General features: G+C 44.1%; 1 protein-coding gene across 1 annotated transcript in view; it reads left to right on the top strand.

The window, feature by feature from the left end:
• Window positions 1-9,724, top strand: part of emilin1a (elastin microfibril interfacer 1a) — an 81,142-nt gene extending 71,418 nt beyond the window's left edge. Inside the window, exons 8-13 of the mRNA XM_084314935.1 lie at window positions 476-1,618; window positions 4,652-5,066; window positions 5,825-5,950; window positions 6,166-6,183; window positions 6,293-6,427; window positions 6,970-9,724. Of these exons, the coding sequence (XP_084171061.1) occupies window positions 476-1,618; window positions 4,652-5,066; window positions 5,825-5,950; window positions 6,166-6,183; window positions 6,293-6,427; window positions 6,970-7,289 (2,157 nt within the window). The 3' untranslated portion in view covers window positions 7,290-9,724. The remainder of the gene's footprint in view (window positions 1-475; window positions 1,619-4,651; window positions 5,067-5,824; window positions 5,951-6,165; window positions 6,184-6,292; window positions 6,428-6,969) is intronic.
• Window positions 9,725-14,664: the final 4,940 nt, after the last annotated feature.

Raw genomic sequence — 14,664 nt, forward strand, 5'->3', positions numbered from 1 at the left:
ATTTCTCACTACCTGTTTTATATTGTTCAATAACCCTTAATCAACTGAATTATTTACTTTTGGGTTACTTTGCCTCCAATAGATGGATTGATATAGACCATGGCTGTGACAATACTTACAATCAAGGGAGGGGAGGAATGGTTTCCTGTAGCCAAATATTTTGCAGGCGTATCACAAATGATGTCCTTGTTGTTAGTAATTCAGATTTTAAAGGGATGGTGGGGGGGGGGGGAGTTCCACTCCATCTCCTTCATTACAATGTCAAGCCCCACCCTCTTTTCCCGCAATCAGTATTACATGGATATTAAATGGAAATTGTTATACTGATTTCAGTGAATTGTTGCCCAGAAGTAGTCATATCAGTGCTATTACTGATATAGCAACACAAGTTATAGCTCCATGATAGCTCCAGCATATTATACCCGCTTCATAACATGAACTGTGTGGCGATATACTGCTCCATGTCTTCTCTCAGGGATGCTGCAACACAGTCACTGACCTGGAGCAGAGATTGGTCACAGTGGAAGTCCAAGTCAGCTCCACGGTCGACGTCTATGATGTCATCAAAGGGCGCCTGGATAAGGAACTGGCGGGGACTGGTGGAGGAGGAAAGGGGAGGGTGACGGAGGACAAGCTGAATGGTAGACTAAGAGAGGTGGAGAAGAGACTGAACAACACAGTGAGGAAGGCGGAGCAGAGGTGCGCCAACACTGGCAACAACATGAAAGACAACGTCCAGAGGGAGGTCACGCAGATACGCAACATGGTCCTCAGCCGTCTGGACGACCATGGCTTCAAGATAGGCAAGATTGAGCTGGAAGTGGCCGTTCTTGGAGACACGGTGACGGACCACAGCAGACGTTTGGGCCAACTGGAGAACGTCACGACCTTCATAGACAGGAGACTGACGTCGATGGCTAAAATGTGCTCGGAGACTTGCGGGCCCAACGGAAAGGGTCGTAAGACTGAGGACACGGTCAAATCCCTGGAGTGGAGGGTGGTGGCCAACCAAGAGGACATTCAGAAGTTTGACACCAGGCTAAAGGGCCTGTCCGTGTCGGGCGATTCACTGTCGGATCAAGTGACCGACCTGGTGGAGGACGTACGGAGGATCAAAGAGGTAACGGGAGAGGACGGCGAACGTCTCAATCGCATCGTCACGGAGGTGGAAACGCTGGGCCGCGGCGTGGACAACTGCGCCGTCTGCAGCACGGTTGAGGAAGACCTGCGCTCACTCACCAACGCCACCAACAGCGCCCTTGGCAAGTGGCAGGCGGAACTGACCGACCTACGCAAGAGGGTCGATTCGGATGAGTCCGCCTGCTCTCAGGTGTGCTCCAACCTTCAGGAGGAAGTTGGGAGGCTCCGCGACGAGGTGGAGGAGTGTACCGGACAATGTAAGAACAACATCAAGGACCTGAAGAAGCTCCTGGAGGGCCACAGCGTCAACAGCGGAAGGTTAGGAGGGGACCTGAAGTCCCTCCAAGGAGAGGTTTCAGGGGTCATGGTGACCTTCGGCTCCATGAATAACACTCTGAAAGGACTGGGAAGGACCGTACAGAGACACGGGAACACACTGACCGATCTGAACAACGCCAAGAATAACGTCAACTCTAAGGTAATGATGCTAGTTATTATGAACTTCATTTGTAGTACTTTTCTTTTTTATTTGTAATATCAACCAGACAATGAAATAATGATTCATTTATAATAGGGTTGCAAATTGTAAGCACTTTCCTGACTCGGTCATTGATAACGTTAACAAGCAATTAATCCAGGGCGGCCGGGTAGTGCAGCGGACTAAGCGTCTGTCTACCACCACAGAGCCAGTGGGATCGAATCCGGCTGTGGTGCCTCCGGCTTGGCCGACCGTCCATACTAACACAATTGGCAGTGTTAGCGGGTGGGAAGCCGGCGTGTGTGGGTCCTGGTCATTGTAAAACAGCGACTCCTACAGTTCGGTCTGGGCGCCTGCAGCGAGGGAAGGATCTGGGAGGCGTCTATACTTTCCGTAGCCGCATTTCTGGCAAGGCGCTCTCTGATTGGCCGACGCCTGTTTCTACACTGGTTAAGCTTAGGCACTCTTTCGAAGTTGGTTAAGGTTAGAGTTTGTCTTAGAGCGTGACGGCAAGTTCTTTCGACGGTTAAGCTTAGGCACTCTTTCGAAGTTGGTTAAGGTTAGAGTTTGTCTTAGAGCATGGCGATAGAACGCCAGGTAGTTTGCAGGCTGTTCGACGCGGAAATGGGCAAAGACACAGCTCGTCACGCGATTGGGCAACAGTGGCCAATCAGAGAGTGTCTGCCAGAAATGCGGCTACGGAAAGTATAGACGCATCTGGGAGAGGTAGTGTGACCTTCCACACGTTACACTCTCCCAGTGAGAGTCCGCGCTGCCAGGTGAAAAGAAGCGGTGGGCTGGGTACACATGTGTCGGAGGAAGCATGTGATAGTCTCCGCCCTCCCAGACCGACGGTAGGGGGTAGAGTGCGCAACAACCAGGAAGGGGATTGGGAATTGGCATAACGACTAACATTGGGATGGGAGAAAAACGGAAAAAGGAGGGGAAAAAAGATAAATAAATTTTAAACAATTAATCTATCAATTGTAACTAAAAATACCAAATTTACCAAACGATAACAAATGCAGCAGCAACATATTGCATTCGAACAACACTCTCACAACATTGCATAGCATATTAAACATATAGAAACGTAGAGGCCTAGACATATTAACCGACATCGCGCTGTCCGATGGAAGTTAAATACATAATACAAAAATAATAAGCCTGTCTCAGACTGACTCACAGGGTCCTGGGCCCTCATTTATCAATGGTGCGTACACACAGATATGTGCGTAACCCGTGCGTACGATCATTTCTAATCAAAGTGTGGGACTTATCAATTTGAACGTGTGCTTGACTTTGTGCGTATACGCACAGCTCGGACCATGCGTACCTGGCGCCCAGCGGTAGAATATGGAGACTGCAGACGCGGAAATAAGCTTTCATGCATTAGTTTGACTGACGTGTTCGGTATGACCCCCCGTAATTCATTATAGTTAATTGTAAAATAGCGACAGTAGTGTAATTATTGTCAAAACCCTATAAATAGCATTTGGAATAGGTCGTTCTTTCCGAATGAATCCAGCATGGTTTATATATAGCGTTATCGGAATACTACGGGGTGTACTGACTGCGCTCCGCGTAACTCAACTCGTTATTATTTTGCGCATAGATTGCAGAAATACGGGAGCATTTTGATTATATTTAAAAGGCTTTGCAACTTACAACTTCGAAATTCCACTTATTTCGTTTTACAATGTCAAAGCCTTTTAAATATAATCAAACCGTTCCCGTATTTCTGCAATCTATGCGCAAAATAATAACGAGTTGAGTTCTAACAAAGAACGTATTACATGCTGGGTAGGCTGATAGAGTAAACTGTAAATAAAATAGCCTATAACATTATAAAGGATATGGGCTATGCAGGGGTTCCCAACCTTTATTCCCCAGAGCCCCACGATTCCTTGGTATACTGGTCCGTCAGCGAGGAGATAGCCCACAGCGGATAGCCATTAAATGCCATTTGAGAATATAGGCTATTAAGGCAAAACGATCGGCCTATCGCCTATACATATTATTTAATGTTTTCATACGCGTAAAGATACAACAGCTAGATTAACGATCAAGTTAGTTTACTGTATGCAGGCTTCGCAGGGCTGTGTGCAAGTTACTGTTGCATAATGTAGGCTATGGCTGCTATTATATCTAATTTATATAGGCTACCTAATATTCATATTCCAGCATTGGTTATAATGACACACCAACGCCAAACAGAGGTTAACGGTCTTTATTAGTATTTTGAGCTGTCCAGGCAGAATTGCAGCAATGGTCTTAGGGAGTCGTTGATATCTGACATCACCATGTACAAGTCCGCCAGCCTGTCGCGTATTTATCCCATAACACGCGTTGTGTCTTCTTGGTTCGACAGCGCGTTGAATTAGTTGCTCGGGTGTCAGGCGGGAGTGCAGCCTGGTCACAATCAGTTTTCAGTCAGCGTCTGAAAACACTTGCTTGGACGGTACAGATGCTGCAGAGGTACTGGCGTGCCAGCCTTGGATAGGCATCATATCTTTCTCAATATATGCACAGACTGACTGTTATTTTTTCGGCCCCGTTGTGGGTCGCAGCTCCTCCTCGCAAACACAGAGCCGATGGTGGGTTGCTGCAGGTGAGACGAGGATGAGCCAGCCAACTTATCCGAATTAACCTGATTCACATGGTAGAGCATTGCTGTTGTCGTTGTGTTGTATGTGTATGCAGAATCGCAGTGTTTGCAGGTGGCATTATTCTCTCCTTTTTTTCAAAATGCTTCTCTTTGTCCGCTTCATTATGTCATGATTTAAGTTGCCGCCACTCGCTAAAAAATTCCCTTTGAATAATGGGTAGAGTGCTGTAGTTAGTTACAGACTGGATTCACACATGTAATGGGCCACTAACAATGTATGTACTCATGGTACAGTGTAAGGTGCTTTGGATAAAAGCGTCCACCAAATGGCATACAGAATACTTTACAACAGAAGTCTTGTTATACTGTACATCCAAAACGCATAGTATGTACAAGCAATCTAAAACCCATATTCATCCCAAAAGGTTGACAAGGTGCAGAAGGAACTGACGGAGCACGTCGATGACTCCAAGCTGCGCTTCGGCAGCTTGGGCAAAGAGATCCAGATCATCAGCAGCAACTACGTGAAGGAGGTGGGAGAGTGCCGGCGCTCCAGCGATGGCCTCGAGAAAAGACTCTCCAAGATGGAGGGAGTCTGCGGACGCCTGGACTCCGTGTTCGACAGCCTTCAGAAGATCAAGCAGGGCCTGAGCAGGCATGTGTCTGGCCTGTGGGACTGCGTGAACGAACTCAACGTCACCGTCACGTCTCACGGAGATGTTATTGCCGACATCCAGGACGTCCAGCTGGAGAACATCCACTCCGACATTCTCAGGCTGAACTCTTCGGTTCTGGATGTGGTCAAACAGTTCTACAGTTTCACGGAGGAGGACTTTACGGGTGAGACCCAGTGACAGTGGAGGGCATGGGATCTTGAGCTTAAAGTGAGAGAGAAAGGCATTACTCAGTCTTAGGGGAGGCAAGCAAGGTCAGGTCACAAGAAAAAATAGACCAAAGAAAGAATCTGCTGGCTCTTGGTGATTAACAGTCGTATTTAAAGTCTGTTAGGTCTGCAGTCTGTCTGGCTGGGGAGTTTCTGTGAGCTTGAAGGGTGAGGGGCACATTTTAGTTGCAGCAACTTCAAATCTACTTGGTGTATTTGCTTAATGTCTGCTCTACCAACTATTATTCTAAGGTAAATCAGACTGTTTCCAGTAAAGAGGGCTCTTAAAGGATAAGGCCAGTGTAATTAAAAGAAAAGATTAAAAGATACCTGTTTTTCTTATTGAGAACATATATATATATTGAGAACTTATATAAAAATAACAAAACCTAAAATGGATTTCCCATTGTATGCTAAAATCATTAAATACAGTTTGCAAACACATACTGTATATCCAGCTTCAAATAGCATCATCTATTATCATGAAAAACAGGGGCATTATAATTATTACATCATTTTCCAGAAATGCAACAAACCCTACTGTATTTATCTATCGATGTACAGGAGTAAACTAGCATGTGCATTGCATGTTACACTATAGATTTCAGTAGGTAATGTTGACAATAATAAAAAAACAAAAAAACAAGATTAAACCGGCCTAGATGTGCTGTCTCCAAAAAAAGAAATTCAAGAATGTATTTTGTTTCTATTGTAGGCCCACCTGGTTTACCAGGCCCACGGGGAGAGAGAGGCTACTCTGGTCCCCAGGGGCCAAAAGGTCCCCAAGGTAGAGACGGACTTCAAGGCAAAGAGGGCAAGCAGGGGCAAGTGGGACCTCCAGGTAAAAACCAACCAAACTTAACTGTGGACTTTAGCTCAACTTTATTCTTTTCTCATTTAATTATTCCTTATCTTCTAAGCGAGTTATTTTTATCATTGAAAATGTAACACAAGTCGCTACAATGTGATCAAAATAGTCAATTCTATGCTTCTTTTTTCTTTTTGGAGAACCACCCCTCCCCACATTCTCATTTTATCTTTCATCTCACATTTCAGGTCTCAGAGGCGAAGAGGGTATGTGTGCTTTTATCACTGAACTGAAGATGAAAGCAGTCATTATTGTTTGATCTCTTGTTTTTCTCGTTTCAAAGCGACTTCAGCTCACTCTCTCTCTCTCTGTTAGGTCCTGCAGGGTCTGATGCCATCGTGCCGCGCTTGGCCTTCTCTGCTGCCCTCACTCGCCCCATGGGCATGGCGGGCACCATTCTCTTCAACAAGGTGTTTGTCAACGAGAACAACGTCTACAACCCACGGACAGGTTCGTCTTAGCCCAGTTAAGTGTGTGTGTGTGTGTGTGCGTGTGTGTGTGTGTGTGTGTGTGTGTGTGTGTGTGTGTGTGTGTGTGTGTGTGTGTGTGTGCGTGCGTGCATGCGTGCGCGTGTGTGCGTGCTATCATCACCACAATCTAATGTTTTAAATACTCATTTGGAGTCGTTTACTGAGAAATAACGGTTCATTTTTAGTAAATGAAAATTCTGGAAAATGTCTTGGTAAACCTTGCAGACATTAGTGGGTTCTGGGCTAACCGTGAGTTCCATCTGTACTGGAAACCCATACTCACAATCACGCAATGTACTGTAATAAGGCACTCAAAAGGCATGCTCGTAGTAGGTATTGATATACTTTCAATTACATTTTCTATTTATTTCTCATAATGACCATTGGGAGGTCATTAGCATCTTGTACCGTATGCATATGAAATGTCTGTCAGGATTAAGAAGGACGCCTGCTCTAAATGTGACCTAACATTATTGAACTTGCTCTCTTGACCTCTTCCCGACCTCTTATCCACTCATCCAGGGTATTTCACAGCACCAGTGAGTGGGAGGTACTTCTTCAGTGCCGTCTTGACGGGCCACAAGAACATCAAGATCGAGGCCGTGCTGTCCAAGTCCAACCATGGGGTGGCGCGCGCGGACTCCGCCGGCTACCAGCCCGAGGGCCTGGAGAAGCCCATGGCTGAGGCCAGACAGACGCCGGGCGCTCTGGCCATCTTCAACATCATCCTCCCCATGACAGTAGGGGATACGGTGTGTGTGGACCTGGTCACTGGCAAGCTGGCCCACTCCTCGGAACCTTTGACCGTCTTCAGCGGAATGCTGCTCTACGAGACCGCCTGAGCGGAGGACGGCCGCCTCGGTGTGACTGGGTTTCTCCAAGTTTGACTTTCAGCGTGAGAGCATCCAATTGGTCCGCTATAGTCTATACGAGGCCGAGTCGTCGGCTGTCGTCGGCTGAACCGGTGGACAAACAGAGACATCTGGAGAAGTGAGCAGTGCCTCAGATGAGAGCGAGACTGAATGGATCCATGGAGGGGCGAGAGACTTAATTTTGTAATTTTCCATTTTCAACCGCAGTGACGTGCTTTGAGTTTCACAGCTTTAAGGAAAACGATGAATTGGAGCAAACAGCCATTATAATTTGTTTTTATTTTTTCCGTTGACATTAATTTCCTCTGGAAAGGAATGCCACTGCAGGGTTATCTCATAGTTCTATGCCAAATGTTTTCATAATTATTAGAACGCTGGCCCTCAGGTCTGACCTGTCCTCAAAAGTTCAAAGGAAGTTTAGAAAGCTCATAAAAGACTGTATTAATTTCTCTATAATACACCCAGTGTATGAACGTGTACTCCAGAGGTTATGACATATCTCTTTCAGTGTACTTTGCTATTGTAATTTCCTTCCTGGTAGCGTCCTCTTTCTCTCCACAGCACATTTCCTTGACCGCGAATGGCTTTGCCAGCAATGTAATGTTGACCGAAGCCAATTTTCATACATCAACAAAAACAGCAAAACTGCAGTTTGGGGGGAAAAGTCCCGTCCAAACCACCATTCTTTAAAAGAGAAATTATGAGTGAAGTCACTGGCGCTCAATAACCAACCACAGCATTTCACAAACCCACAGACAACAAAAATGTCTTTAGACCATTTTAGGAACATTCCATTAGCGATTGCCCAAGGACATGAGGGAGGAGGAGGAGGGGGAGGGAGGCTTGGTACATTAGATTCCAGGGGCCATCTTGGTGGAGGATCAAGTGTTTAAAGGCTGTGTAACTGACTGCTACTATCTGTCTGTTCCTCTGAGAGTGAGTGGAATTTATATTTAGAACTGTGGAGATAGCAAGTAATTAGGCTACACACTCTTGCACCCTCCCCCCCCCCCCCCCCCCCCCCCCCCCCTTCTCCTCCACTTCCTGTCCTTTGAGGTTTAATAAAAATATCTAATACTCAAAACAAGTATTTGACCATGACGCAACATGTGCCCAGAGAGCGGAGCACAGTAAGAAGAATGTTTATCGGGTTAATTCAGTCAAATAAATTGTTCTACAAATGGCTTTAAAGGGGAACACCACCCAAATGAAGAATTCGTAGAATTCTAAGAATTATTTGCACGGCCTAGGAAAGTTCCATCAATATTTGTGAACATGAGCTACTCTCTCCTAAAGCTAGACACCAGAGAAGTAAGCCTCAAAACGTTTGATGTCATCAAGGTATGGAGCCACTCCATAGACAATGGATGGGAATGTGAACCCATATAATGTTTGTTTTTACACTCAAATTAACGTCATTCTATAGTGATCTCAGTCCTGAAAAAGAAAATGTACCCGTAGACTCAGAACATCTTCAGACTCAATAACAAATCTGAGTTTCATCGGAGTTTTGGGAGAGAGTTGTTCTATATTTGCAAATATTTTTCGACTGTCTTAGACCTAGGAACAATATGTAATAATTCTTAAACTTGGCACAGCTCCTTTTTTTTTTTTTTTTTTTTAAATAAACACTGCACGTGTCATGTTTTGTACTACTGTGTACACACTATATAGTATAGTACATACTATTGTATACAGTATATACTACTACAGTATACTGCCCTGCAGAAGCTAACCGCAGTAACTACAAACAAACAAAGTAACAAAATGTAGTTATAAGTGAAATTGAACTTCTCAATATCTGTTTTATCTTGTGACAACGTTTCAGAGTTCAATCTCATTCTGTTTTAGAGAAAAGGGGTACAGTATAAAGAATTGCAGCAACTACAAAATCACTGGATAGTCAAATAACTTTAAAGCCATTTTTCTCAGTTTCACTGTTTGCATAGTTACTGTGGTTAGGGCAGTATAGTATATACTAGTAGTAGGCTACATTGGTGGCAGCTATTCTAGGTAGACTGACACACCCCACCTATTCAGTGGAAGGCAAACTGCATTGAACCAGCTGCTGAATCATATTAATGACATAATTTTGGAAGTTACGTGTGAAGAAATATCAACTCATTAATGGGTCTGATCACCCTGTATATTATATTGTGCCTTAAGATCCCTTTGTCTTATTTAGAACTGTGATCAAATCATCCTTACAATGTGTGTGGAGTGTTGTGTAACATTTCTGTATGAATTGTGCAACAACCTCAACAGAATGTAAATATTTTTGTATAGGTTTTGCCATAGTACGTTTTTTTTTAACTTACCACTCCACTTTTTTTTTTGCAAAGTACTGAATGTGTTTTGTATGTTTTGCCACGTGTGCCTCAAATACAGACCCAGTTTTACACACATGATTTTGATGGTTTGTTTTGTCTTGATGTTATCTGTTATATGCCTCCAGGACATGAGGACAACCATTGCAACTTCATGTCTATAGTATCACATTTCTACTATTTATGTAATTTGTCACAACAAATTACAAACACTGGTTTACACACAAATGTCTACCATCTCAATCTAAACGGAGCAATTGGGGTATGAGTTCAACTGCATTACAATAGATGGAAAGTACTAGCACTCACATACAATTTCCATTTTATTGCATGGGGACAGCAAACAAACAAATGGTTTCAGCACAGCTGGAAAATGCTGAGGAAGGCTGCAAGGCTGTTAGCTGAAATGTGTCTGTTTGTTTAGTTGCTGCTCATGCAATAAAATCACTATAAGGATATTTTCTGTGACTGCTGGTAATTCCTTCCATTGTTGAACTCATCAAGACCGTGCACCCAGTAAGAGAGACGGTTTGAAAAGGTTTGAGCTGCGCTTCACGCCCACATTAACCGTCATTACTGCATTACTGCCGTGCTTTCAGGAGATTATTGATCGCATTCTCACGATAATACAGCATATGAATCTCCTGGCATTAAGGTGCATTGCCAAAAACACAGGATTACATCTAAGGTGCCCACCATCTAAAGTGCACCAACGTGCTTATGAGCAAGGCACTGAAACCCCAAACTGCTGCAGGTGACATTCCATTTGTTTTGTCAGTGAGATAGTCAGGTTTATTTGTAGAACTCACAATCATATATTACATGTCTCAATCATATTACATGTCTCAATCATGTCTCAATCATATTACATGTCTCAATCATATTACATGTCTCAATGGGCTCCACAGTCCCACGATGGAATAACACCCCGAAACAGATAGGATTTTCACATAGAAAAAACATTAATAGGGGGGGGGGGGGGGTGAAGAAACCTTAGATGGGCAATTCAATGAGACCAACTAGGATGGCCAGACATGCAGTATGTGTTGAAGTGGGTGACAATTTGGTAAAGACATACAATGAGGGAATGATACTAATGATAATAGACAATTGATTGTGAAAAGATTATTTTTTGCATCTGCAAATCATACTCTTTAAAAGTCAATGGTGTGTGTGTGTGTGTGTGTGTGCGTGTGTGTGCGTGTGTGTGTGTGTGTGTGTGTGTGTGTAATTAATATAACCTACACTTGAAAAGATCTCTCCCCGACCCCATCATTGGTCCTGATTTCATCAATCTCAGAGAGGACTTTTTTTTGTGTACTAAGAGGCAGATTTTGCGTTGCACTATAGTGACATCTTGTGTTCAAAGTCGTGAGCCACGACCCAAGGCCTGTGATGTACGCATGTACCCCCCCCCCCCCCCCCCCCCCCCAATGATGAATGTTCTTCTGCTGTCTCTCACAGTCACACTAGCAAAGTCACTCACACAGGACCATGTAAACTGATCTATGCACCGGCGGTCGAGTGCAAAGAAGCGGTAATTCTACCCACTTAAGAGTGTAAAAGGCACACATCATGGTAAGGTATAGGCACTTTGCCAACCTAGGATGGCTTAGAGTAGACGACAGAGTACAGCAACTTGCAATGGGCCTGGTCTACAAGATACACTATACGACCGGGGTGCCCATGTACATGTCAAAATACTTCCCAAAGGTCAGTGAATACCACAACCACTACACCAGAGGAAGCTCAACAAATCATGTTAAACCCAGATTCGGCTCAAACAAGGGACTAAACACGTTTCGCAATTATGCCACAACAATGTGGAACGCCCTACCCAAAGCTGTAAAGGAATGTGAATCCCTGCCCACATTCAAAACCGCCCTTAAAGAGCACCTACGGGAGGCTGCAATTCGAAACTGGCCACCGTAAATGCCCAAAACCCCCACCACCTCCTAATAGACAGTCTCCTCCCCACCGCATGTATATATTCCCTCCCCGCCGTATGTATATTTCCCTCCCACCCACCCACCCCCTCCTAATGTACAGTCCCCTCCCCATCATATGTATATACTCTGTCAGGATCTAGGGGTAACAGTACTGTATATTTGAATACCGCCTATGTCACAAATGTATCAGTACTAAATACCTATATGTCCCTATGCCATAAATGTCATGTATGTTGTGTATGTCATAAATGTCTATATGAATTGAAAATGGGGGACCCTGATGGAAACAAGACAAACGTCTTTCTCAGGTCTGCATCCCCTTAACAATTGTATGTATTGAGCCGTACTGTATTGTACCCATTCTGCAATCTGTTAAATAAAGTTTTCATTCATTCATTCATCCTCTCTAGGTGCTTCCTTGTATGAATCCATCCCTCCCTCTCTTGGGATATCACCGCGCGTTCCGTTGCTATGGAGACGAGGTTGTTCCCCGGCTAGAACGAAGTCAGAGGTCCCATGCTTTGAAACAAAGTATATTATTTACTGCTGATAATCGTATTCAAACTAAATAATTGATCCTGTTGATAACAGTCACGCTCGGGTTGCTTGCAAGAACTATTCTCGGTAATAGCGGGAGCTTGTATGTGTGTTTCTTTTTGTTGGACAAGGTAAGTCGTTGTTGCACTTGCACATGAAACTTGGAAGTAACTGGGCGCAAATATGTTTAACTAAGGTTAACTAACGTTAGCGTTTAGACCTACACGTTTAACTTTATTATTGTTTATTTTGTGGCATGGAGGGAAATGAACGTCAAAAGTTAAACGTGTATTGTTTATGTAATGTAGCTGTGTTACCCCCCCCCCTCCCTCCCATGTTTATTCAGATGCGTTTCCAGTGTTCAGCTCATTCACGCTCACTTGACTTTGTCATAAAGCTTTGGCTTCGGGATTCAGTACAGGCCTAACTAACGTTAATGTCGGCTACTTGCCTGGAGACCTTAAAGGGTTCAAGGAGAATGCCACCCATTTTAAGAATGTGCCCCAGGACAGTTCAGTACTGTCAAGGATTTGTGAACACGCACCACTCTCCCCTAAAGCTATACGTTAGAGAGCACCCTCCAATCGGCGATGTGACGTCACTGGGATGTAAATGCTGGGGCTGCCCCATAGATAAAGATAGACAATCATTGGGACAATCAATGTCGTTATGAGGCCATCACATGTTTGTGTGAGCTCTTACACACAAATTAGTTTTTTTTTATTTCTGGTTTAAGTCCTAGCAATGCTAGAATATAAACCTAATTTGGGTGTAAGATCCCTTTCACACAGACAGGCAATGTAGACAAATATTTAAATTCATCATTCAATGAAGCATAAGCTAATTAATAGAAAGGCACCCTGTTTACTCATTGAGACATGATGGCGAACGGAAGTTGATCCATTAATACGATATGATGATATGATGTCTGTTAATATCCAAAGTGTTTTTTAGTTTTTGTAAGGGAGCCCTCCTAGTCATCATCGATGTAAGAGCAAAGTCACCAGACCTTCTGAAACAGCTGTGTACAAGATTAGTATATATATATATATATATATATATATAAAATACATGCATCCACACATAACTGAGAGCAGTCAGTAATGGGTATATGAAAGCCAATTACATTTACAGCTGGAGAGATTGAAATGCTTTACACTGATTTCTAATTACATTTTCAATGAAAAGCATGGATTATTATGATTTAGTGCAAGTATTGTTAGAAATAAATGCTGCTGATTATGCTTATCAGTTATAATAGCAGTATATTAACAGTAAACATTCCTGCAGTTCTGTCACAATTCAAGCACTCATCTATTACAGAATATTGTGAACTTGGCAGTGAAGACACAAACGGGATTCAAGATTCATCCTGATCATCTATGATCTACTTCCTGCTTCAGCAACGCAAGCTGCTTTCACTGTCGCTCCGCTCCGCTGCTTTTGCCTATCGCTATTATAATGATTTATTACAGCCCTTTCAACTTTAATTACTCTGTATGTTAACTCCCAGTTCCTATGGTACTTCTCCAGAACTGTGAATCTTCTTATCTATTCAGATTTTTGACCACAGTCGAAAGAACGAGTAGCAAGATTCTCCGTGGGAGGAATATCGAGCCGTCTTATCAGCTACACACAAAGGACTATGTCGGAAGGCAAGGATATTTATGAAAGACGAGGAAGGCTTTCCTTGTTATTTTGAGTTTTAACGAGACGGAAGACGACAGTGGTTTTGGTCGTGTGAGTAATAGCACAGCTCCAGGGCAACAGAACTGCCCTGTGTAGGGGAGAGCGACGGAAGCTGCCCCGTTTAGGAGAGAGCGACAGACAGCTCTCCTGTATGATATTTCATAAAGACCCCGGTTGTGAAGTGAGTGACCCACCATCACCACCACCACCATCACCACCACCACCACCACCACCACCACCATCATCACCACCATCATCATCATCACCACCACCACCACCAGCTAAGTACCTAGCTTAGCTTCAGCTTAGCCTAACCTGAAAAGACAGGAAATAAGGGAAGATGCTGGGACTCGGCTCTCCCACAGAATGTACTAATTGCTTGGAGATGAGTAAGAGGATTGTAGAGCTGGAGGCTCGGGTTTCTACCCTGTACCAAATACAGCAGGATGAGCAACTCATTGACTCTATTTATGAAGCTACTACAAATATAGCCAACAATACCATGATTGAGAACTGGCCTATGCTAGTAGCTACAGAACAGCACCACCCAAAAGACGGTCCTTGGCACAACCAAGGAGCTAGACCAAAGCAGTGGATCACCGTCAAGGATAAAAGGAGAAATAAACGATCCAGGACCTCACCCCCGGTACCGCCAGGAAATAGTTTCAGCCTACTCTCGGAAACACGCATATCAACACCCAAAGCAAAGAGACATAGAAGCGTAGCTAACAACGCTAACGAAGCAAACAGCGAGCGTAACGGAGCTCACGCTAACGACGCTAATAGCAAGAATACCGGAGCTCACGCTAACACTAGCGAAGCAAACAGCTGGCATGCCGGAGC

Source organism: Notolepis coatsorum, assembly GCF_963971535.1.
Source record: "Notolepis coatsorum genome assembly, chromosome: 5".
Classification (NCBI taxonomy): domain Eukaryota; kingdom Metazoa; phylum Chordata; class Actinopteri; order Aulopiformes; family Paralepididae; genus Notolepis; species Notolepis coatsorum.